The sequence below is a fragment of the Colossoma macropomum genome, unplaced genomic scaffold (assembly GCF_904425465.1).
Source record: "Colossoma macropomum unplaced genomic scaffold, Colossoma_macropomum, whole genome shotgun sequence".
Lineage (NCBI taxonomy): Eukaryota > Metazoa > Chordata > Actinopteri > Characiformes > Serrasalmidae > Colossoma > Colossoma macropomum.
The window spans coordinates 18,109,424-18,134,727 of NW_023494799.1; the positions used below are offsets into that span (position 1 = coordinate 18,109,424).

A 25,304-nucleotide genomic window follows, 5' to 3' on the forward strand; every position below is an offset into this window, starting at 1 on the left:
TCATCTTCAGAGTCTTTTTTGGATAAAAGACCCCCTGAGTTCAACCATTTATCACACTGTGAATCTGAAGAAAAGCTGCGAAAATGAAGCCCAGAGAGAATTCTAAGGAAATAAGAGGTAAGGTTATATACATGCCTGAGATAGGAAGAGGCTACAAAATAATATCCAAGAGTTTGGATATCCCAGTATAGTGGAAGATCAATTGTCAGGAAATGGAAGCTGCATTATACCACCCAGGCACCGCCTAGACAAGGCCGTCCCTCAAAGCTCAGCATCAGAGCAAGAAGAGGACTTCTGAGGGAAGCCACAGAGAGGCCAACAATCACATTGAAGAAGCTGAAGGGTTAAGTGGCTGGAACCGGACTGAAAGTGAACCAGTCAACAATATTAAGAGTTCTGCATACAACTGGCCTGGATGAGAGGATGGCTAGAAAGAAGCCATTACTAAGGAGAAAACATGTCAGGAGTTAACCCTAAAGCATCAGAGTGACCCAGCTAAAATGTGAGATAAAGTTTTGTTGTTGGATGGGACAGAAATGGAACTTTTTGGACAAAATTCTGCTGTGTGTGGTGCAAATCTAACACTGCCCAGTCCTCAACAAATACTCAACAAATCCCCACAGTGAAATATGAGGGTGGCAGCATCATGTTGTGGGGATGCTGTTCCTCAGGAGGAACTGGGCATCATGTTACAACTGAAAGACGGATGGATGGGACAAAATACAGGGACATATAAGACAACCTGCTAAAAAACTAAATCTTGGGAGGAACTTCACCTTTCAGCAGGACAATGATTATTATTGCAGCAAAAGGAAGTTCTAGCAAGTACTAGTCTGAAGGGGTTGAATACTGATGCATACAGCGTTTTTCAGTTTTTATTTAAAGAAAAAAACATCTGCTGACAAATAATGAATTTTGCCCTTGGAAATGTACTTTAAGAGCATATTGGTTTGCAATTAAAATACTGGCTGGAACAATTTGTAAGACGGATCTGATGACTTTTATGGGGGTTGAATACTTTTGCAAGGCACTATATTTACACAAGACAGCCGGAACAGATAATGCAGTAAAATCACAAGAACCTGTCAGAGGTCCAATTGAACAGGTAGATAGACACCCTTTAACAATGGCACTATTCACAGGCACACTCTCGCACACTGACGTGTAACGGAAAATAGGCAAATGAACCCTTCTTCCTGTAGCAGTGTAGGATTGCTGAGGCAAGAGCGTGAGGGTGGTTGTAGGTGTGTCCAGGTGAATTTTCTGTGTATCTGTGTTTTGGAAGCTGTAAAGAGAAAAGGAGATGGTAAGGATGGAGGAGATACAAGCAGCTATGACAAGCCGATCAGCCAGACTGAAGATGTGTGTGGATAAAACGGAAGGAACAGAGTGGATGGAAAGAACTGAAGGTGGACTGAGGGAACAGGTCCTGAGGTGGTTTGTCGAAACGCAGGCTTCACTCATTTTTTGTAATGGAAACTTCCCCACATGGTTTCATGGCTTCATCTCCAGACAGTAAGAATATATATTATAAGGTTATATCTGCAATATAAGTTTTACTGTAGGGTAAGATCTGATGAAAAGCAGTAGGAGAGTGGGGAGGCAAAACCTATCAAAGGTAAAATGGAACACAAATTATTTATTCAGTTAAGCAGGTTTGAGTAGGACCAGCTTGTGTTCATATTCTCATAGGAATGTCATCTGCAAATTTCCACAGCTATTTGAGAGGCATACAGTGAGAAGCAATTGATGGTGGGATGAATTGGGTTATTTCTGTTATGTAATTCACAATATTTGTATTCCAGATCAAAAGATGAGCATGAGACACATCAAGATCTTATTTATGAGCAGTATTTTCCATTGAACATAAACCATACAGGAAAAAAAAATAATTTGTTGTGCATACTCTTCCAGTTTCAGCTGAGCATAAGTATTGGAACATATAAGTTTAAAGCAAAATGATGTTTTAAGTTAGTATTTGGGACAAGGTCCCTAACATGCAATAACTGACTCAAGAATCTTGATAACTTTATTAACTCCTGATAACATGTAATGCTCTATAGAGCCTTTATAGCAGCCTCTTTCAGTTAGTTCTTGTTTTGGGGATAGTCTGACTTCAGTTTCCTTTTCAATGCAAGCTTAGTTGGGTTTATATCAGGAAACTGACTTGGCCAGTCAATTACTTTTTTTCCCTCTCTTTCGTTAAGTGCTGCATTATAAAGTTCCACCCAATGAGTTTGGAGGCATTTGCTCAGACATAGGAAGACAAGATGTTTATGTACACATCATATATCATACTGCTACTACCATCATCAAGACCAGTGAGAAAGTTCCAGAAGCAGCCATGAATCTCAATCAATCTCTCTGTTTCACCATACTTTTTTCCTTCCCATCATTTTGTGAAAGATTAATCTTTGCCTAATCCATCCACATAACTTCAGGGACAGCTCCAGAACACTTCTGGCTCATCTCTGCTTCATTGCGAATTGCCTTGCCCTTCTGTCCTTGGTGCAAACAAGATCTTTTGCATCTTGTAGTGTTCGGTATTCCTTTTCTTTTTGAATCTCCTTCTGCAAATAGTAAATACTAGAATGTTCACCCTTTCTTGCACTCTGTGGACAGTCTTTTAATTCTATGGATGTTATTTTTGTATTTATCTCCACAGTTCTAAAGTCAAGTATACACGGTGTGATTTTAGAAATTTTGTTCTTTGGTGACAACTCAATTTTGTTCTTTGGTGACGTACATTTGAATTGACCATCGTGTACAGACAAAGCCTACGATTTATATGCTCAAGTTGTACAAAAGTGCTTAGTCTGACTGCTCACACTCGGGGCGCCATATATTCCATATATAGATTCTAAGGGCCTGTGACTGACAGGGGCCCTAAAAAGTTTTAGAATTTTTTAATTTTTTGTGTTTTTATATTAAATTATTAACCTTTCATCATTAATAGAATATTTAATTTATTCAGTACTTATAAAACTAACTGTTTTTTTTTTTCTTTTCTAGTTTTTGGCAAAAAGTAAATACCCAGAGAGCCTCTATACTGCAAAATCCCTGGTGGCACCCCTACTCACACACACCGCAAATAAAATGCAGTCCTTACAGACAGCTCTGTCTGTGGACAATTTCTAATGAAGCTGTTTCATTCAGTTTCACACAGTGCATACTATGTCTAGTCATTTGGGATTGACCTGAATTGTATGCACAATACCATACGGGACAATGCACTGTTTAGTGCAGCATTGTTAACGTGTGCCACACTGTGCACTGAAATAAAACCAGGCAGTGATGTACATTGGTAGGACCTCTCTGCAGCCTTTTTTTTTACAAAGACAATTGGGCAAAAACACCAAATTACCATTTAAAGGTCTCAATTACATTCAGTCAAATAGAGCAAAGTCAACACATACAGACTAGCCTATATGTTTTCACCTATACAGGAAAGATAAGTGACCAACATTTCTGACATGTCAGAAATCTATCTGATCGTCTGATTGATCAATAGGAGCTTGTTTGGTCAGTTAAGTGGGCATTGCTACCCTCCTCATGCTGCATGGCAAACAACGGTTAAAGAAGCTGAAACTCAAAAAACTTTTGAACACCCCGATTTGATAAACGAAATACATTCACACATCCTCTACGAGGTAAAAATTTAAATATGTAATTTTTCTGTGAATTTTAACTCACAATTGATTCTATTTATTTGCTGAGTTTAACATACTGGAAAAAAACCCCATAAAATTTAAATTTGCCATAACTTTTGCACAGGCCACATTTTATGTATTATTCTTCCCCAAATACATCAAATTCAGCAAATAAACAGTACTTGTGCATTAAAATGTGTAGAAATGTGTTTTCTGTAGAGGATCTTATTTTCACTCAGAAAATCAACAAAACATTGATTTTCTGAGTGAAAATAAATTTTTGCATATGACTGTGTTCAAATATTGTAAAACTTATTTAGTGAAAACCAAAATATGTTGGTTGTGCCCCATGCTCGTCTATTTACAGCACAATAATGTTTACTAGAACAAGAAAAGCCAATGACATAGAGCTGGGGTTTCCAATCCCAGTCTTTCCAACTAGGTGTGCTAGATGAAACAAAACACAAAAATATTGATAGTGTGGAGTGGCGAGGACTGGGATTGGGAATCCCCAATATAGTACATATAAGGAATAGCTTGAGGTTGCTAGACAGTTGGTGTAAAGAGCTGAGTTGGCAGGCTCCATCAGATTTAACTCTGCTTCTTTTTTTATTTAGAGAAGCTGAAGATCATCTCAGAGATAAATCTCTCGGCAGCTTTCTTATCAGACTCAGTGAGAAAGCCAGTGGCTACATTCTCTCCTACAAGTAAGAGTTCTGTAGCTTGACGATCTTTACACATTATGTGACATTTGTTCTTTTATTAATGTGTACAAGTATAAAAGTAACTCTCACAGCTTGAACCATTAAATGTACAAGTATTACTGTTTCTACTTGCAATTAAAACAATGTTGCTCTGAGTACTTCCGCTTTGTTAATGTATTGTGTTCTTGCAGGGGACAAGATCGTTGTCGTCACTTTGTTATAAACCAGACCAAGGAGGGCATGCTGGTAGTTTCTGGTGATTCCATTACTCACAACAGTCTACCAGAGTTGCTTGAGTACTTTAAAACTACACCTATCCAGCCATTTGGAGAGTGTCTGATCTCAGAGAAAGAGGTAGAGGTGGGTATCAGCTAGAAGAAGCAATATGTCACTATAGTTTGAAAGGTGTTAGCAGTTTCAGTAAAACTTTCTTCTGAACTGTAAAAAAAACAAGCAGTTGCCATCAGAAGCACACTGAGTGAACCTAGGCCATTGTGTCTTCTTGCTAATTGTTTCCTTTTCTGTGCATTTTCACAGCCCCCCTCAGATGACCTGTATGATGTGGTTCATTGTAAACCCAGTATAAAGTCAGGGGTGAGTGTTCAGGCCCTGCGGAGTTTATGGGATCACCGTTGTGATGTCACACCGAAGGGCCCTCCCGCTCTACCCCCTAAAAGTAGCAACCGCAAACTCATTTCTTCAACCTCCATTGACAGGAACAACATTGTTCAGGTAATCGACCCCAGACCTAGGCCCCAGACTTGATGTAGACATTGGTTTTATAAACACATTCACACAGGTTGCCTGGCTAAAACTCTGTTAAAAAAAAGAATCAACTCCTCTTTGGTAACTTGTATGATGTAGGTGCTATACACTTCTGTGGCAGGAGCCAAAGTCAGTGAGGGCATGTTAAGAATAGTATTGAAACAAAGAGTACAACATCTAATATTTTTCTCTGTCAAGACAAAATCAACACTGGAAATGGCTCATCTGTTATAATAAGCAACATCATTTTTGCATAAACAGATGAGAAACGTACCTCTTCGGAATGCCTTGAGTGGTGGACATCTATCACATGGCATGGAGCAACACATCCAGCCAGACCAGAAGTGGCCAAGCAACATGGGGACTGAAGGACTTAATCAAAGGCGAAGAATGCATGCCTGGGAGAGTGAGGGATTTACTTCTCTGGATTTGCACTTGCAGTGTTACTCAGAGCACGATGGCCATGTTTCCACATCTAACGTACATCACAACAGCCGGAGCAGGTCATTACCTCATCTGGATGAGGATCACTGTCTCAGCAGCCATAGAGCTAACTCTTCACTTGCTGCATCACCACATCTGCCCTTTGTTCCACCCAAATCAGGCCCAGTCTCTTCCTTGTCTCAGTTCAAGGAACAGAACCTGCCTGAACATAGTGACCTCCCTGACACCAACCTAACAACCTTACAACCTAACCCGCTGTACCAGGCCTCCTCTGGGCTGTGTTCTGGGCCCAACAGCTGCTGGGATCCACATTGCAACCCCCAGCCAAGCAGATTGTCTGAGATTTCCAGCAAACCCATCAGTGACCCTCTTACACCAGAAAACACCTACCAAGACATTCTGGAGCATCGAAACACCTATGAGGACTTACCCACAATCCAGCAAACTAACCTCGCTACCCAAGAGAACAACACCTATGAGGACTTACCTGAGATCCAGCAAGGTAACTTATCTACCCAAGAGAACGACACCTATGAGGTCTTACCTGAGATCCAGCACGGTAACCTATCTACCCAAGAGAACAACACCTATGAAGACCTACCTGAGATCCAGCAAGGTAACCTACAAACTCAAGAGAACAACACCTACGAGGACATTCCAGCTACACACAATAACACATATGCAACTATAAAGGAGCTGCAGCCCAAACAGCAGAGTTCCCTGGGAAAGAAGGTAAGAAACCAGAAAAGACTGTACAAATACAGTGCCAGTTCAAATAAATAAATAATTCAAATAAATAAATCATTCAAAAAAATGCATTCTTTATACTTTCACAGACCCATAAGTGGTGGAAATTCAAACCAGATAACAAGAAGAAGTGAACAAGCTATCAAAGGTCCCATACAAAGTGAGGTGCAACTAGATGCACTTTTCTGTCTGATGTGTAAGATGTTATTATTATTATTATTATTATTGTTGTTGTTGTTGTTGTTACTTTTTGCATATGTGCATAGTATTTGTAATTCAGTGTTTTGTTTTATTTAGGAATACTCTGTGTTTAATAGTAGTAGTTCTAATGTGTAATATTTCCTATAGTGTTTGTGCAGCAGATGTGATGTGCATAATCATTTTACTGGAATAAACTATTGACATGCAAATGTTTTGCAATAATACAGTAAAAACACAAGGCATGAAGTACACTTGATATGTTGGGCTTGCAGTAGGTTATGCATTTTGCAGAATATCTGTAACATATATATATGCTAGTATAAGTGCATAGACACAGTAATATCAAAAAAATGCCAAAATTAGATCGACATATATGTATATTAAATGTTATTTCCAGATTCTAGATTTAGTTTTTAGAATAGTTTAGCTGTGAATGCTGAACCAACAGAACCCATTTTGACTGCCTTGAATTCAACATTGTGCAGATGCTGTAGTTCTGTAGTTTGAATTGCATTTTTGTGGAAAGAATGTAGGTCTTGTTTTCCACAGTTATATCACATTTGACACACGTGTGTTGTTTGTAAATTGTTAAATAAAGATTATAAACAAATTAACAATTCTCCCTTATTTTTTAAGTAGACTACAACTTGATTTACAGAATGATATATACATAAACTGAATACAGTAAAACCAATATAAATTTAGTACATATATGTTTAGTGCTGTTTTTTTTAAAGGGAAGCCCAGATTCCCACTGTTTCATGTGATTACTTGTTTAGTCTAATGTGCTCTCATATAAGAACTGCTTTTAAAGGATTATCTCTCACTAAATCTTGGCTTTGCGTTATTAAAAGCAGGGTTAAACTGTCTACCAGCAGCACTGTAGTAAACAAAAATTACCTGAAAAAAAGACTGAAAATGCATTAAAGGCTTTTCAGAAACAACATTATGCATGTGCTCATGATATACACTGTATTTACTGAGCTGTGTAATGTAGATTATGAAAAAGCATCTACCAATGGTCATTCAGCTTTCAAACATTTAAATGTGAATGATGAATCTGTTCATAATTCTATAATAATATCTCATGTTCATAATTTACAGTGGGAACTTCAGTAGCTGAAAAAAGTCCACATGAAAGCTGACCACCTCAAGTTCAGGTTTCCTTCATGACAAGCGGTCATAAAGAGTTTTCTTTCACGTAATATCCATATGAGAAAGATGGAGCTAAAACTCCACTGTAGGCAAGACTCCCTGTGCAATCAGTCCTTTTCTGTTCTTTAAAATGATTGAAAAGATCCTTTCACCTGCAAACAGAAGGTAGCCAAAAAGACTGCTGTTAGTGTCCACACAGACATGAAGTCTCTACTATCTGTCTCTAATATACATATGCGGGTCTTACCAGCTGACTGACATTGTCATTTTGGCCAGCATCAAAATATAGTCACATAGAACAGCAGCACAGGAGAGAGAGGCACAATCTTCCAAGCAACCCACTGAGTCAGCCATCCATCCTCTTTCACTTCCATTTCAAGGTCATCTTCCACCCTTTCAGATGCGTACATGGAAGGTGCTGCATGGCCACACAACATTAAAACAGTTTAGAAAAGAAAACATTAGCACCACTTTAACTCTCTGCCCAACAGGCCACCCCAGCTGAACATTATGTGGTATAGAAACCAGTTTGAGCCAGCTTCAGCCCATCCAGCTGATTATGGTATAATATACCTGTCCAGTCCAATAATGCTTTCATGTTTCTCAGCTCTAAGCCATTTCCAAATGGTTTGGGCTATAAAATGGGATCCACTTACAGCGCCATGATGGATCGGTCAGCAGTAAAAGGTTTCTCAGGGATTTTACGTCTGAGCAGCAGGAGGGTTATTTACCAAATCACCCAATACTAAAAATGAAGCAAGACTGCAAAGAGCAGTCTAATCAAACTAGCACCCTTCCCAAGATTTCACAATAAAACAGTGAATTATGCTAAACCTTAGGAGACATTTATGTACATTTACCCATTTAACCATATTGGCATGTTATATCCCTTGCTAGTCTTTCATAAGTGCAACTTTTCTTACCTAATGAAATCTGGTGCCTTGGAGATCATGTTCTCAAAGTCAATGACGGAGAGCTTCCCATCACCATCTAGGTCTGCTTCCTCCATCACTCTCTGAGAGACAAGCCTCCTTTCTTCTGGCCTCAAATCTTCCCCAGTCAGCCTGTGCACAGTCTCCTCTACATCCTTTTCACAGAGGAACCCATCTCTGTTAAAATCTGACAATAAAGAATCGCAGACCCACAATTATGCAATAATTGTCATAAATCAGTGTCATAAATCAAAAATTCATCAACAAGAGAGTTTATTTACTTTTATTTAATTCAAGAAAATAGAGTAAATATTACATGGTTTATATGTTGGTGGCTATTACTAGGTTACAGATACGCAGGAAATTATACATAATGCCATAATGGAATAACTAGGGAAGACCTTTCCTATCTAAATTCCTACAAAAGCCCAGTCCCAAAAGCTGCACTCATGGTCCTGTACCCCACAATTACATGTGCATACAAAGACCAGAAGGCCATAAGATGTCTCTTTCTGGTGATCAGTGGGGTGCCCACGAGCACCCTTACTGTGGCCTTCGGTGAGGACCGCAACTGAGAAAATTAATTATTTAAAATGTCTTGACATATAGGCAAGGACCAATCAGAGTAGAGGGTTTGTTTACACCTGTTTGTGCTGTTTTACACCAACATTGTGCCACTGCAGATAAGCAAATGAGCTAATCTAAAAAAGGATTATGACTGATTTGCCAAGTGCAGCACATGTGGAACCTACACATTGCATGAGTTGGTCCCAAATACACATCTTTAAATAAAATACCTTCAAGGTATTTTGCCCTATAGTCGTTGACATTGTAGATGTCAACAAAGTGTGGACTTTAAGGAGGATCACAAAGCTAAAGCTGGCATTTGGGACTGGATTAAAGTTCCATTTCTTCCTTCCTTTGCCTGTGAGGAAGTTTTTTCGGTCTAGTATATAGACTAAAGCAGAAGTCGCCTAGAACTCTCTCACTCACAAAAAAAGATTTAAAAATAATTAAATAAATAATAAAATGCCAAGAGTGCCAATATTGGGTAACCTTGGAATTTTTTGAATGTCACTCACATTTTAAGGTCAGAACTAACTGTGATACTACTGTAATAAAAAAAATATCTCCATGAACAGTGATTGAATAGCAGAAACAGATGGCCTACCATATATCTTGAAGGCGTAGATGATCTTCAGATCTAGTGGTGCCATTTCACTCAAGACTGAGAACATGTCCACAAAGTCATTGAAACTCAGGTTGCCCTTGCCATCCTCAGAAAAGGTCTCAACTATGCTTTGGCAGAATGGGTTTTCCTATAAAAAAGAGCAGATATATGTATATATATATATATATATAAAATTTGGCCACTTTATTAAGTACACCTTGTACCTACACTCTTCGTCCATTTTATCAGCTCCACTAAACATAGAGCGCACTTTGTAGTTTGTAGTCCATCTGTTTCTCTGCATACTTTGTTAGCCCCCTTTCACTCTGTTCTTCAATGATCGGCACCCCCACAGGACCACGACAGAGCAGGTACTTTTTGGGTGGTGAATCATTCTCAGCTCTGCATTGACACTGACATGGTAGCGGAGTGATACTGTGCGTTGTGCTGGTACAAGTGGATCAGACACAGCAGTGGTGCTGGAGTTTTTAAACATTCTTAAATCTTTAAACATTCTTTTAAACATTTTAAACATCATTTTCACTGCTGGACTGAGAATAGTCCACTAACCAAAAACATCCAGCTAACAGCATCCTGTGACCACTGATGTAGTAGTAGAGAATGACTAACACAAACTGTGCAGCAACAGATGAGCTACTGTCTCTGACTTTACATCTACAAGATGGACCAACAAGTAGGTGTGCGTAATAGAGTGAACAGTAAGTGGACACAGTGTTTAATTAAAAACTCCAGCAGCACTGCTGTGTCTATTCCACTTGAGCCAGTGTAACACACACTAACATATCTCCACCATGTCAGTGTCACTGCAGTGCTGTGAATCGTCCTCGACCCAAATACCAAATAATATCTGCTCTGCGGTGGTCCTGACCATTGACGAAAAAGGCAAAAGAGGGCTAAGAAATTATGCAGAGAAACAAATGGATTACAGTCTTTAACTGTAGAACTATAAATGGTAAACAGAGTAGATAAAATGGACAATGAGGTTAGATATAAGGAAGCGTACATAATGAAGTCGCCAGGCGGTATATATGCACAATATACAAAGGGGAACCAAAAGGAAACTAAGATTACAAACATATTATCATGTCAAAACAGTGTCAAATGTTACTCTTAAATGTAAGGCCATTCCTCAAATTTTACCTTAAGTTCAGGCATGGTGGTAATGACAGAGGAGGGGAGAGTAATATCAGGGTTATTTGTATAGTCCATTGGAACAATGTTGGGAGCCAAGTCACGGAATCGCCCATGTAACCTGGAAAAAAGGGCTACACAGTAAAACAGATGCAAGCATCACGCTTCCAAAGCCATCATTCTTAGACAGTGACTGAACAGAATTATCTGATGCTAACTGAACGCTTAAATGGGCACTCTAGTGAAAATGTAAAATGTAACAATAACTACTGGTAAATATGTCTAGATCCTACAGTGGTGCCACAGTAATCTCAACAGTGAGATTTTCTGGTTTTAAGATTAAAAACACTACCTTATGATGATGTATCTGGAAGGTGAGAGGAACTTTTAGAAAAGAGCTTTAGGGGAGATAACTGGGGGTAGGCTTTTATATTTTATTTTTTCCTGCTAGCTGGCTTATGGAGTAGGAAGCTAATGTAGCTAACTTTACTGCTAGGAAGCCGAGTATCACGTCTATATTTATTAGATTCTACACCAGAGGCAAAGTTGAATTTCCATTTTCTTATTATTTTCCTTAATTTATGACATATTTGCATAATGCACGCCATTGTATTACAATGACAGAACACTAATAGATGTAAACACAAGAAGGATGTAGAATTGTGAATTCTGTCAAAGGCTGAAGGACAATATATGTATCCTGGTTTTTGACATGTGTGGGCATACCAGTATTTCATCTTCAGCTAAACAGTATGTATAGATAGATCGTGACAGGCCTAGGAATGCCCATTTAACAGTGAAACACACTAAAAAATGTATTTAGTTACCTAGGCTATATTAATCTTTGTCAGATGATTTTGTACTGGGACAACAGAGTAGAAGTTGGTCAGCTAGCAAGATAAAGGCTGATGTTTTCCATCAAGAATTCTTGTATATGCCTAGAGCAACTGCTGTAGCTCAGCTAGTTTATTTCTACAACCCATCTGAGTGAGCCAAAAAGCTGTGAATAAGTGAGTTAAGACCTACAAGTCAGGTTACAAAGTCCAGCTATTAGGGCTCAGTTTGAGGGGAGATGCGGGAGGATGCCATCTTCCTTGTCAAAAAAAAACCCCTTTGTAAAACTACAGGATCTCCCCTCTCCATCCCCATTATGTGATATTACCTAAGAAGTGTACTATCAATATTAATTGCAATCATATTTAAGATTTACACACAAAGTAGTGTAGATCAATGAAATCCATTAATGCCCATTATAAATAAGTAAATGAAACAATTATACTGACTACAATGTGGTTTTACAGTACATTACAGTACATGTAATTCTATGTCTGCATTGATAACTAAAATTTGGCTAGTTAAGATATTTTACAATATAATATAATATAATATAATATAATATAATATAATGTAATATAATATAATACAATATAATATAATTTAATATAACAGCCAAGGGCCTTAATGGCAGCACATAGCACAACTGGTAATCAAACTTCAGTGCCAGATATGGAAAGCAATTCTGCACTGCAGATTCATGTTCATCATCCAGGAGCTTACATAACATTCTTCTTAATTTGTAATATTTTGTGATGTATTTCTACTCCAGCTAGATTCAAATATAAGTGATAAATATTTAGCTGAGTAAAACATGCAAATTTCGAGAAAGAATGGCCTCTTTAGTCCTGGTGTAAGCTTACCTTCTTGTTGTTCTAGGACCACTTCCCTCAGCCAAATCAACCAAAACGGGAACGATAACAAAGCATGCCTCAAATCAACCTGCATGATAAATTCTGCAAACAGCTCTGGCGTTACTATATTAAAGAGTTAATGTTACTCACCGCAGGATTTCTTTACTTGTGAAAAATGTGCAGTCCTGTTAGAAGACAGTCAGGCACGTTGTGAGTTAAGCAAACCTCTACTGCGATGTTATGTTACTTGTTATATCACAGTGTTTTTAAAATCACGAAAAGCTATGACCACTTAAAACGCTTAAACTATCAAGGAAGGTACCTGATACTCGTCAAGCTGGTCATCTCTGAAGGTTGTTTGCTTACTCCCCATTTCCTGTAAAAGCCTTCTTTCTGCACAGCAGCATGTCAGTATTTCAGCTGTGTACTGTTCAGCTGGAGGCTTAAGTTATGGTTCTTTAAAAAAGATAAAGATAAAAACTACGCGAGTTTTTGGTCACGTCAAATAAATCCGATGAAAAAACAAGATAAACAAACGTGCAAAACGTCTTGTAGGCTATCCCTCTTCACCGAGCGTCGGAAGATGACCTGCTACATCTTTTTTGTGGTAAGTGGGGATCACGCTGGAGCGCTCGTCGCAGTGAGCATACAAACCAGTAGGTGGGGATATTTAACCGCCAGAGTTTACATACATAGAAGCAGGCAGGCTACAGCCTTGATAAGTGACACAAACCTGAATAAATGAGAAGGGAAACATAGTGAGTCCATATGCTTTCAGACAGGTGAACTGCCTTATACAGTTAAGCACTTAACATCCCACCATGCTCTCTGGCATGTATAAAGTGCTGAGTAGGTTCAGCTGACCGCAATTGTGGATCAAGATGGCAAGATTAAAAGATCTAAGTGACTATGAAAGAGTTCATTCTTTGGGGCAGGAGCTTCAGCCACAAAGACAGCTCGACTGATTAGTGTTTCAATAGGTACGGTAACTAAAGTGACATCTGCGTTTAGATGTGCAAAAAACAACAGTAAACAGGGTTGGAAAATGTGGTCGAAAGCGTACTTTCAAAGACTGTGATGCTCATGCATTAGTGTGATACATAAGAAAAAACAGAAAAACAGCTGTTCCTCAGGTAATTGAGAATATCAGTACATAGAGTACACAGAGGGATATTATAATATAATCGTGTGGTTGTGAAAAAAAATCTCTCATTACAAAGACGAATGCACATTTGAGATGTCCGTGGTAAAAATAAAAACAAAACAAACAACTACGTAAGTATGAAATAAGGCTTCTATACCCAACACTTACGTTCTTACACTCTTACAAGAGCACTATAGATTAATGACCTATGCAGTGCACTGTATAGTGAGTAGGGAACCATTTGAGAGTCAGCCATAGACACTGGTCTACAGATACGTGAAAAAAAGTGAACTGGTCAGATGGGTTATCTTTTACCATAGTTTTTTTTTCTTTGATTTGTCACCCATCTGTATGGTGTAGTGAGATAACAATGCCATAGCCGAAAAAAGTAGAAGTAGGCAATCAGAGTATTACTTTCATAAGCCATATGCAGCCCTCTAGGGACTCTCCTTAAAAATCACATTATGAAGTTGTTTTTGTACATTCTTGTTCATAGAAAACACGGGGCAAATTACATTTTAGCATGACTGACTAACAGGTGTTCCGAGCCAACAGGAAAGACAGACACTGTTTTGTCATCATCGCTCGGCCAATTTGAATACGACATTGTTCTAAACAAACAAAACAAAACAAAGAAATAACAAAGCTAAACACTGTTCAATACATTCTCGATAACAATTCCCCCAAATATTTGTAGCATCTCTCCACTGGTACTAGATATTCTCATTTGTTGAATCTTGTAGCTAAAAGTCCTGCTCTGGGTATGACGTCATTCGACTCACACCCAGCCTTTTCCTCCTCAGTGTAGTAGTCGGAAAGACTAGTTCACCCACATTTTTATGAACCGTTAGCCAAATATCGTTACTTAGCTACCACATCAGGCAAGGTAGCTTTCTAAATATATCGGAGTAGACATGGCAAAAACTTATGATTATCTCTTCAAACTACTGCTTATTGGAGACAGCGGAGTTGGCAAGACATGTCTACTGTTTCGATTCAGTGAGGACGCGTTCAACACCACCTTTATTTCCACGATAGGTCAGTTTCTGAAATGTATCTTATATGATTAATCTAGCTTACTAATATCACATTGTTATTGAATAGGAAATGGTGGGTCATTTGCCATTTTGTTCAACTAGCTATCTGTCGGAACATTTCGTGTCTTAAACTCAGGATTAGGAAAACCGCTGTGTTGAGTTGAGTGACAGGAAGAGGCCTTCCGTTTTGACAGCTTCGCCTTAGCTAGGAAGTTTGTTAGCTTATCTAACGTTTTCTGCTACATTTATGCCTCTCCCGACAGTTCAATAACTTTACGCTCATAACTTACTTCATTCGATGATGTAAAGATAAAATGTCGTATGTATTTCCATTACCGAACAGAAACCGTACGGTACTGTGTGGCTGGCTAACCAGTTTGGTTAGCAAGCTTGCTAGCGGTCTGGGCAAGTAGTACTGATAGCTAATGTAGCTAGCTAGTTAGTTATATAAGATAAGTTGGTAAATATCACACAGGTATTTTTGGCAGTAAAGTTAGCTTAGCTAGGTAACTAGCAGGTTATATTATAGTGAAAAGGGGGAGCGGTCAACTGTTGTAGTTAGTTAACTTACAGCTGAAGTTATGTTAATTGTCATGTTTCGCACATCACGCCCACAACGTAGGAAGTTATCACGCAGACTGAAATTAACAGTACTTTTCCCAGAGCTTTCTCTGGAACGCTTTAGCAATCAGAACCGCCAGCTGTCTATGTTACAGGGTAATATTGTTAGCCAGTATTTCTTACGGACTGTAGACTTTTATTACGTGTGGGAAAGTACTCAATCTCCATTGATAGTGCGAGTTTAACATTAGGCGTGGAAATTGAAAAATGAGAATGATCTAAACACAGCGTTAAGTTAACAATGTAGCCAGGCATTGTAGGTACTAGGTTTTTGCAACTTCTTGGAGGTTGGTAGTTTTCCTAAAACCAGTGTTATTTGGTTTGCTGCCTTTGATACAGTCAGCTGGTTTTGCTTTTGGGGTGGTTGGGTATGATATTTCCTGTCTGAAAATGGAGCGAGTGTTTGAGAGTTTCTTGACCTTTTGTTGTTGTTATGCCTCAGACTTCCCCTATTGCTATGGACAACGCTGCTGTCTCACTTCCTGTCCCATATCCTGTTAAAGCTTTCAGTGGACAGATGTCTGTTCATAAACTGCCAGTTTCTTATAATTGTCATAATTGGGAGCAGTTTCAATTCCCATTGAATGCAACTTGATTAGGCTTGATACAAGCACATTTAATGCAGCAGTGTAATTACATAGTGGCTTACATGTCAATGGGCCATAGTGATCAGGCAGAAGTTGGAGCATTGTGACCTTTTCCCACATTGTGTTTCTGTGGTTACCCAGTGCACACACTGGCACACCTCTGCTGTCGTCTTGAGGACAGTGGTGTCATGGTGGTGGTTATGAAAGGTATCTGATGTCATTAGTTAGAAAGCCTAATTTATGACACTGATATGTTTTTCCACTTGTTGCAGGAATTGACTTCAAAATTAGAACAATTGAGCTGGATGGCAAGAAAATCAAGCTTCAGATCTGGTAAGCCCTAGGTAGATTACTCATTGATTTTGCATGAGTAAGCCTGAATATCAATGTGTGAGGATATCTGTGTGTTCTGCAGGGATACAGCAGGACAGGAACGATTTAGAACCATTACCACAGCATACTACAGAGGAGCAATGGTGAGACTGGGACTCTCTTGCACCACTACAAATAAATGTTTGTAGGGTTTGTAATACACCACAACAAATGAATGCTTAGACACAATGAATGTTTCTGGAGTGAATTATGTAATATTCACTTATTATGTAATATTATTCATAATTCATGTTATGTAATAATGTATTATATAACATGTATATATAATGTAATTTTGATGTCTGAAGCAAAATCTATTGTTGAAGGGGAATTTCACAGATTTTTCAAATTTTCTATGTAATTGTTCAGATGTAAATAAATGCATTTAGAGTGGTTGATGCGCAAATTGCCATTCTAGGGAAGCCTACAACTCAGAATTGCTCACAGTGGTGGTGAAAAGAAACCAGACATCTGGTGTGTTCCAAAAATTTATTTTATTGGATTTCCCACGATTATCAATATCAACATCAAACCTAAAAACTTAGAAGACTTGTAGATTCACTGTTTGTTTTGGATAACAAATAGAAAGACTGTTGTAGACATCAAACCACTCTGTGGTTAATGACATTTCAACAATTGAACTTTTGAAAAATCTGTGAAATTCCCCTAAATTCCTCCATAGAGAAATGTCATCTCCTATGCATATCTATATGTGTCTATACATGAAGAGAATTCTGTACATCCAAGAAGAGGTTTGAAGAGAATAACAGCTGTAAAGCACTTTGTAAAAATGCATTTTATTTCTCTAATAAATGTGGTTTTAATCATAATATAGCATTGGTATTTCTTATATGTGTAAAGCCCACTCCCAACAACATATTACGAAAAAATGAAAGTGATGTTTAATGTGAAGCCCTTCACATATTGCCATTAACATTTGTTATTAACAGTCATCCTGTGCTTTTTCTCCAAGGGTATTATGTTGGTATACGACATCACCAATGAGAAGTCATTTGAGAACATTAAAAACTGGATCAGAAACATTGAGGAGGTGATTCTCTAGTCACTGGTCTTTATAATCAAAATGAAAGATTTATTAATGTAGGTACAGGTGGCTTTGTTCTAAGACTGTTTTACCTTTCTTTCTGTTGTACTTTGTTCTGTAACAGCATGCATCATCAGATGTGGAAAGAATGATTTTGGGGAACAAATGTGACATGAATGACAAAAGACAAGTGTCAAAAGAGAGAGGGGAGAAGGTAAGTAGAGCCAATATATATAATACTTTCATTAATAATAATTTTGCATTTCAGTGCTAAGCTCAAGGAACAACAAGACTTTATGTTGCATTTATACAGTCATTTCTGATTTTTTGTACAGCTAGCCATTGATTATGGGATCAAGTTCTTAGAGACTAGTGCAAAATCCAGCACAAATGTGGAAGAGGTAAGAGAAAATAGAATAAAAACATGTGTGATTGAGTAAATGAATGTTTTTAACAGTAATGATGAGCACACAAAGTTAATATCCATCGGAGTTCAGAATTGAATTGGACTCCAAGGCTATGTCTGTGTAGGTTTGCCCTGTTCTAACTATACTGTGACTTCTCTTATGTTATTTTAGGCCTTCTTCACCCTCAGCAGAGACATTATGACCAGACTTAATAGGAAAATGGTAAGTTTCGTTTATGCCATCGGATGAAGTTGAAGTTAATGTTGTTATATTGTTGATTATTTATTGTTGTAAATATGTTATCACTGTAGTAGGGCTGTAACTAATAATAATAATTTCAATAATTAGTTCACTAATCTATTCACTAAGGATGTAATGATACACATATAGAAACAAAATGTCCTGGTTTTGGTTTGATTTGGTCTGGTTTGGCTCAGATAAATAAAAGTTTTGTCAGGGCCTGCTGCACCAGCCTGTTAACACAATAAACCAATAAAGTATAAGTAATTTCAGAATAAGGCCTAGTCATTTGTGGGTGTGTGCATACCCCAACGTCCTCAGTGAGAAAGCCTTGTAAGAGAGTGAGGGGCACATTGGTGATACCGTTTTAAATTGATTACACTGTGTTCAACACTTTCACTATGGTGTTGAAAACTTTCCACTATTATTTAATTACTCAGCTAAACAAACCATTATGCTTTGTGCCATTTTGTCTCACTTTGACCCCATTAAGGCGCCACAATTCACATTCAAAATTTCTGTTTGTGTAACGTGCAATTACTTCTTCTATGGAACAATGTAGTGTATTTTACACTGTTTGAAAATCCAACTCATCCAATTCAACTGAGAATCAGGTCAGTGGTGGTCCTGCAAAGAAAGACCCCTGGTGCCTCTATGCTGTCAGGCAGTATAAGGTCCCTCTTTGTTTGGTTCCCTGCACTGGCCTCTGCCATATGCTGTAAATTTAATTTACATTCACAGTCAGATCAATCAGGCCTGTCTCTTACCATTTATAGATGGGGTAGCGGGTGGCTGGCAAACTATCCAGCAACAGATGGGCTTCATTCAGTAATTAGAAACCTGCAAAAGTGCACCTATACTGAATAACTAGTTTATTGAATACAGTGTACATTCTTTGGACATTTTATCAATGCAGAGTACATACAGGTATGCTTTCTAGGTATACAGTTACTGAGTTATTCAGTAAATCTGTATACGCAAGTTAGTCACATGCAGAAGTTTGAATACCCTTGGTCAAATAACACATTGATTTTCTAAGTGAAAATTAGTTAACGGGGAACAAATTGAATATAGCATTTCTGTAAAGTTTAGCGCACAATTTATATACATTTGCAGAGCATATTGAAAAAATCTTTTTTAAAAATACAAAATGTGACCTAACTTGTACACAGGCCACATTTTACATGTTTACCTCCAGTATGTTAAATTGAGTACATTAACAGTAATTGTGTGTGAAAATTGCAGAGCTGTGTTCTCTGTAAAGTGTGTACTTATTTTCACTTACAAAAAATCAAAACATTAAAACACATAGCATAATTTGACCAGTGCACCCAACTTTTGCATAGGACTGTAAATGAAGCTAATATTAAAAAATTGGACTTGCCCAGAGAACACGTTTTGAAAGTGTAAAGTCACTGAGCAAAACCTTCATTTTTTTGTGCAACCACTGGCATTAAAACTGAATGTCTCCTTGTGTTTGGGTTTCTGTGTGTAGAATGAGAATAACCCGTCGGGAGGAGGTCCAGTCAAGATCACAGAGAATCGTTCCAAGAAGCCCAGTTTCTTCCGCTGCATTCTTCTTTAACCCTGAAATTCTTACAGCTTCAGTGTGCGAGGATGCGCGTGTGTCTGAGAAGGTGTGTTAGGATCATGTTTTTTGGAGCTCAGCCTGTGTATGTTTGAGGCAGCCTGCAGTACCTCAGGAGTGTGAGCTGCTGCCGAGAGCTCTGGACACCCTTCCTCAGAAATATATACTGAAGGCTTAAAAAAGAAAAGGAAGATGGAGCTCAGCTGGTTTGCTATTAGTGCCCCCCAGAAAAAAACAAAACAAATCAAAGGTTCCTAATCATCCTCAGCAAGTTGCTACCAAAGCTTGTAAAGGCACTTTTTACGAAACAGTGTTAAAACAACATTGTAGCATTTACATATGAAGATACTTTCGATTAGTTTTACATGACAGTCATTATGGATTATGAAGGAAAACATAAGAGCGTACTGGCTATATGACCTTTACCCAGTATGGGGCTAGTTTAGGGTCAAGAATACTGACATGAATGAACATAAAGTTACAGAAACTATGAACTGAAGGATCTCCATTGATTAACCTGAAGGACTTCTTAGGAAAAGCTCTTTATCTTATTTTTTAAAGATGACATGTTTTTTTTGGTCTTGAGAAAAATGACTTTTGATGTTTACATTGAATATGTTTGTAGGAAATTTCATACGACATTTAAATAGAAATTATTTGTGTGAGGAAAACATAGGCAGACTTTTCTAAACTGTTCCAAACAGGCCAATGCTAAAATTGCAGGAACAGAGGTATTTCACAGAAAGCAGTCTTCCTATCTTCCTCCTAGCTTATGCCACCATAAAAACAAAAACCAAAGTGACCGAAAACTAATGATGCTGTGGGATGGGTCATAGCTGTTATAAGTGTTTTTAGGGCCATGAATGTTTTCCTTTCTTCCTGAAAGGATGGCCATCCTACATGCTAACATGGTTAACAGTGAACGAAAGCTGGTTTGGACCTGACAGTATTTTCTGAGTCTAGCCCCTACTTTCTTTCATTTTTAGCAAGGTTAGTGTTTGTGGGTAAATAATTCCTGTAATATCATGTACATTCCGTGTTCTGATTGAAATTGTATACACACACAGTGTAGACAGATGAGGAAGACTCTTGTCCAAATGCTTGTTGAAGCAGCAGCCAGCTTTGCCTCAACTGGGCCCTGAATATTAATTCACATTATTATGTTTACTAATGGTAATATATTTTTATACTTTATCCAAGGAAGCACCTGTTACTTACCATTCCATAAAAACCACTTCAAGCATGTTAACCTGTTCTAAATCAACCTGTTGTTAAGATGTTGATTTTATATATATATATATATATATATATATATATATATATATATATGTATGTGTGTGTGTGTGTGTGTGTGTGTGTGTGTGTACATATATATATATATATATATATGTAAAATAATTGCAGTGTATTTACAGTATGTTGATGTTGTTTTGTCTTTTCTGATTCCTCTTTTTTAAGATTCCATAAGTGTGAATTTATTGTGTAGTGTTTACAGTACCACTGCTACAGTATTTTTTTTTTCTGTTCTTGCACTATTTGCTGTCTGTCTGAAAGACCTGTCCAGTTTGAAAAACCACTGGGACCCTATTAGAGGGGTCTGTCTTAATCACTTGCAATAAATTGTGATACCTCAGTACTGATTGTGTGGAACAGTGCAGAGGTGGTTAACCTTTCCAGATTCCTTGAGTCAAATATTAAAGTCCTAACCCTAAGATGGTTCCAGTTGACCCTTAGGACATTAGTATACCAGTCTAGTTATCATTAAATTTATTCATTTTATTCCACATTCTACTGATTTTGTTTAATGGCAGTCCATGACTCCGGTTATCATTAAATCTATTCATTTATTCCACATTCTACTGATTTTTGTTTAAGGGTACATGATTGCTTGAGTTTCATTGGCTGTTTGGGCCTAACAGATATTCTTAATGACCTCTATGGTCCAAATTTGAAAATGCATGCTGGCACATGTGCATACTTTACAATGTAACAATGACAGCATTCAGTCTCCCATGATCTTATGATCTTAATAGTACAATTACACAGCTTCTGTCCCTTGAAGTACTTTTTAACATGTCTTCCTCAATTCCTTGTCTATTCTGTAACACATATATATATATATATATATATATATATATATATATATATATATATATCAGTGTGAACTGATACTGTATAAAGATTAAACTATCTTTTGTAAATTAAACTGGTGTACCTTCTATCTGTACTACATTTTTTGTTTGTTTAATTATGATTTTTTAATGCTTTTCTTTCATCAAACATTCCAAAATAAGAGATAGCTTCATGGTGTAATTATAATTAAGCATAATTTTATTTCACTACATGATAACTGTTATTGTTAAAAATGATCACACAGAGGTAGTTATCATCCCTTTTTCTTTTAAGAAAAATATATTTTATAACAAAAAATAACATCTAATATAATATGTTTAATGAATAATAATCTAAGAAAATTTTCCATCTTAATATGCTTCAGTAATATATATGGGCTAAGACTTTATGGGAAGGAAAACTGTTCTTCAGAATATCATAGCATGGTTAAAAACCTTCACTTTTATGTTCCATATTAGGTCCAAAGTTTGTTCTTACAAACTATACAGTTATAAAATTAAGTAAATGATATTGCTTGTTGTGGGACGTCATTCACTATTGTTCAGGGTCAAGTTTGTGAGGTTGTTCTCTCTGCAGAAGGTTTATGGTCATTCGAATTAATCTCAAAAGCTCCCACCAGGTCCTTTACACTGCAGGCTGTTCGAGACTTTTCCAGGCTGTCTCCTCGGGCCTTCATCTTCCGAGGGTTAGTATTCAGACTCTTCGATCTGAGTGCCGGGTACGTTCTGTTTTCAGCTACTAACAAGTTATCCGTGTCTGCCACTTCCTTCTCATCTGTTTGAATCACCTCTCTTCCTCGTCCATCCTCTTTGTCCTCTCTTCCCCCTGACCCTGCCGTTACTTCAGAAAGCTTCTCTGCAGATACTCTGGGCATGTGTCCAAACAGGCAGGGATGAACTTTGTATTCAAAGCGAGGGGTCCAACGACCAGTTGTTGGTGACCTGCTCACCTGATCCTGTAAGCTGCAGGGTTCTGATGCCCAGGCGTCCCCTTCTATTCCTAGTCTTGGCTGTCCCACTGGTGAATAGACCATGGTGCTCCAGGCCCTACTTTCTGGTGAAAGTGAATTTCTTAGCCCCCCGGCGGGATACTGCCGAAGTGACTGCGCCCGCTCTAGAGGATAGGAAACCACTGTCTCCAGCCTTGTCTTCCCTACCATGACACCGGCTCGCTCCAGTGCTGCGTCCAGCAGGGAATGTGGATCTTTTGCCGAGTGAATGGAGGTCAGTCTTGGGCCTTGAGAATCCTGCCCCAATCCTGGATTGCAGGGGGAAATGAGAATATCCACGCTGGAGGTAGAGCGTCTCCTTTGCTGTAGGGGATGAACATCCAGAGTGGTGCCAAAAGAATGGACGCCCCCCTGTGGAGGCAGCAGGGGCTCAGTTCCGCACAGGCTGCCATGCCTTTCAGGACTCCCCTGCCCCAGGTGCTCACCCATGACCTCCTCTGAAGCTGTGCGCTCCTCAGCATCCAAGTGAAAGCGGTATAAGCTGTAGCCATCATTGCTGTTGATGCTGCTTTGGCGGCGCAGGAAGCAATCGCCCATGTTCGAGCCACCAGATCGTGTCCGAACCAGGTCAGAGCGTTCAATTCCAGCCAGGCGCTCCAGAGCACGCATCATACGGCCAGAGAACTCCTCTAGCTGACCCAAACGCAAGTCCACTGTCTGCAGAGAGGCCTTCATGGTATGCTCCCTTTCATTGACTTCCTCCAGACGCATAGACATGTTCTCCACCCTGTGTGCCACAACAATAGCAATATAGCACAATGTACTATATTATACACATACAGTACTGTACAGAAGATCACTCTTTCATTTAATTAATTTCCAGTTAAAAACAGCCACTAAGTATAAGTTATTAATTGTTCAATGTCAGGAAAAAACAGAAAACATGCAGGATATTTAACAGAAAATTGTGTAGAAGACTGCAAATCTTGCAGACTGCATGCTATGAGGTGAAAGTAGCTAATGAGCTAATGTTTAGCATTATGCTGAAAGTCTATATCCTCACACACCTACCTCAAACATGTCATTTTATACGAGATATTGACATATAATCATTAATTTAACATATAATTTTAGATAACAGATCACAGTATGTGACACAGTGTCACACATTAAGTTGATCTGAGATTACAACAACCTGACAAATTTAGGCAAGTGTGTGAGGATTTAGCTGTGCAGCATGATGCTAAAATAGGAGATATAAGCTTCCATTCCTTATTAGCTACATTCACCTCATAGCTCTGGTGCAGAACCAAAGAAACAAACAAATCTGCATAAATTTGATTTTTGGTCAAACTAACGGTGGCATCCTTGTCTCTGTTCAGTTTTACTTATAGCTATATAGGTGGTCTGGATGTAGCCAGCATATCTCCTGAACATGTTGCATTTCTGAACTGGAATCAACCCTCCCATTTTTTGGAGAGGAGGAATATGTTTCAAATGCTAGTCAGTAAGTTCCTTCTTGCAAGTCACATAACCAGAGAAGATGGTCAGAGTGAGATGTTATGTTTCTGCTCAAGTCTTTTAAGGAACATAGGCTTAAACTTGGAGAAAAGACCCCTGTATTATTAGTTTGAGCTAAGTACCTTTCTGAAGTGACTCGAATGCGTTCATCGTTGGATGACTGCTCCTCGTCCTCCTTCTCTCTGAAGTACTCCTCCACACACTGCTCTTCAAACTCGTACAGGTTCTTCAGCTCATCAGGACTCAGAATCAGTTCTGAAAAAAAAGTGATTTTAACAAATTAAACCTACTGCGAATCTTTAGAATATTATAAACTATTACAAACAGTAATAATAAGCAATGAGAAGGAATAGGAAATGAATTACTGAGGCCACGGTCTCTTTCATCCAGTTCACCTTCCTTTTTCTTTTTCTTACAGCGGCAGCACAAGCGCTTCAACACAATGTAGATGTGGCTGAAGATGATGAGGGGAGGAGGAAGAACTGGTCGGTCATGGAACGTCATGATTAGCTGATAGCGCTGGAACTTCCACACCTGGTTCGAGATGGACTTCACCTCAAAGAATGTGTTGCTGTTCAGAACAACATCAAGTTAGGTGTGTTGCCTTCAGGATAGCCATTGGACAAAATGTTGATGTCCATACATAGCTAACTTAAGTCACTGAATGGTGATCTGGTCAGATAGCTCTTAAATAAATACAAAAATGCTTCATAAATTATAGTTTTTAATTAAAGGATTTTTTTAACAGAACAAAACTAAATTTAATCTGTAATGTACAGAATATTTGATATACAATCTGAAGGAATTATCTTCTATATGCAAATAATATGTACTGTTATTTAAATTGTACATATCGTGCATTTTTCTTTAATTTTATTTCTTTCCCTTGAGGTCCACTTATGACATTTTTGTGGTTTTAAAAGAACAGTTATAGTTTAATTGTACACACCATTTTCCAATCTGTCTTTAACCCCCTAAAATAAAATAGATACTGTGCCTTTAAGAGTGTAAAAAGACCCTTGTTCTGATTGGCTGCTTTATTTTTTATGTT

The 25,304-nt window shown here is 38.2% G+C and overlaps 4 protein-coding genes across 8 annotated transcripts in view; 2 read left to right on the forward strand and 2 right to left on the reverse strand.

Moving 5' to 3' along the window:
* The first annotated feature begins 1,221 nt into the window (after positions 1-1,221).
* On the forward strand, positions 1,222-6,444 carry si:ch211-112g6.4. The gene is made up of 6 exons (XM_036587044.1): positions 1,222-1,515; positions 4,268-4,357; positions 4,546-4,714; positions 4,892-5,086; positions 5,381-6,295; positions 6,400-6,444. The coding sequence occupies exons 1-6, from the start codon at positions 1,304-1,306 to the stop codon at positions 6,442-6,444; spliced, it is 1,626 nt and encodes a 541-aa protein (XP_036442937.1). The 5' UTR covers positions 1,222-1,303.
* A 1,020-nt stretch (positions 6,445-7,464) lies between these two features.
* Positions 7,465-15,413, reverse strand: LOC118818626 (calcium and integrin-binding family member 2-like). 3 transcript variants are annotated; one of them, XM_036585899.1, is made up of 9 exons: positions 15,362-15,413; positions 12,932-13,342; positions 12,760-12,794; positions 12,619-12,639; positions 10,931-11,042; positions 9,770-9,917; positions 8,590-8,785; positions 7,914-8,084; positions 7,465-7,818 (listed from the first exon to the last, which is right to left on the reverse strand). In XM_036585899.1, exons 2-8 carry the CDS (start codon positions 12,980-12,982, stop codon positions 8,063-8,065), a joined length of 585 nt encoding a protein of 194 aa, XP_036441792.1. In that variant the 5' UTR covers positions 12,983-13,342; positions 15,362-15,413; the 3' UTR covers positions 7,465-7,818; positions 7,914-8,062. The 3 variants fall into 3 exon arrangements, with proteins under 3 accessions (XP_036441792.1, XP_036441791.1, XP_036441793.1); XM_036585898.1 differs by lacking the exon at positions 15,362-15,413 and having other exon boundaries at positions 12,932-14,419; XM_036585900.1 differs by lacking the exons at positions 12,619-12,639; positions 15,362-15,413 and having other exon boundaries at positions 12,932-14,419.
* On the forward strand, positions 14,537-21,856 carry rab8b (RAB8B, member RAS oncogene family). 3 transcript variants are annotated; one of them, XM_036585896.1, is made up of 8 exons: positions 14,537-14,791; positions 16,271-16,331; positions 16,414-16,474; positions 17,344-17,421; positions 17,540-17,629; positions 17,751-17,816; positions 17,994-18,044; positions 19,558-19,711. In XM_036585896.1, exons 1-8 carry the CDS (start codon positions 14,668-14,670, stop codon positions 19,645-19,647), a joined length of 621 nt encoding a protein of 206 aa, XP_036441789.1. In that variant the 5' UTR covers positions 14,537-14,667; the 3' UTR covers positions 19,648-19,711. The 3 variants fall into 3 exon arrangements, with proteins under 3 accessions (XP_036441789.1, XP_036441790.1, XP_036441788.1); XM_036585897.1 differs by lacking the exon at positions 14,537-14,791 and adding an exon at positions 15,091-15,109; XM_036585895.1 differs by lacking the exon at positions 14,537-14,791 and adding an exon at positions 15,183-15,507 and having other exon boundaries at positions 19,558-21,856.
* A 239-nt stretch (positions 21,857-22,095) lies between these two features.
* Positions 22,096-25,304, reverse strand: part of trpm1a (transient receptor potential cation channel, subfamily M, member 1a) — a 28,553-nt gene continuing 25,344 nt past the window's right edge. The window contains exons 25-27 of the mRNA XM_036585902.1: positions 24,619-24,824; positions 24,376-24,508; positions 22,096-23,519 (exon numbers count right to left, since the gene is read on the reverse strand). Of these exons, the coding sequence (XP_036441795.1) occupies positions 22,331-23,519; positions 24,376-24,508; positions 24,619-24,824 (1,528 nt within the window). The 3' untranslated portion in view covers positions 22,096-22,330. The remainder of the gene's footprint in view (positions 23,520-24,375; positions 24,509-24,618; positions 24,825-25,304) is intronic.

Excerpts from the sequence above, each read along its gene's own strand:
- si:ch211-112g6.4 (XM_036587044.1), top strand. The coding sequence starts at position 1,304 with ATGGTAAGGATGGAGGAGATACAAGCAGCTATGACAAGCCGATCAGCC. Across the intron at positions 4,358-4,545 it reads GGCTACATTCTCTCCTACAA|GGGACAAGATCGTTGTCGTC; the intron begins GTAAGAGTTCTG and ends GTGTTCTTGCAG. Across the intron at positions 5,087-5,380 it reads ACAGGAACAACATTGTTCAG|ATGAGAAACGTACCTCTTCG; the intron begins GTAATCGACCCC and ends TTGCATAAACAG.
- LOC118818626 (XM_036585899.1), bottom strand. The coding sequence starts at position 12,982 with ATGGGGAGTAAGCAAACAACCTTCAGAGATGACCAGCTTGACGAGTAT. Across the intron at positions 12,795-12,931 it reads ACCAGCTTGACGAGTATCAG|GACTGCACATTTTTCACAAG; the intron begins GTACCTTCCTTG and ends GTCTTCTAACAG. Across the intron at positions 8,786-9,769 it reads CTACGCCTTCAAGATATATG|ATTTTAACAGAGATGGGTTC; the intron begins GTAGGCCATCTG and ends CTTTATTGTCAG.
- rab8b (XM_036585895.1), top strand. The coding sequence starts at position 15,372 with ATGTTAATTGTCATGTTTCGCACATCACGCCCACAACGTAGGAAGTTA. Across the intron at positions 16,332-16,413 it reads AAAATCAAGCTTCAGATCTG|GGATACAGCAGGACAGGAAC; the intron begins GTAAGCCCTAGG and ends TGTGTTCTGCAG. Across the intron at positions 17,422-17,539 it reads GGATCAGAAACATTGAGGAG|CATGCATCATCAGATGTGGA; the intron begins GTGATTCTCTAG and ends GTTCTGTAACAG.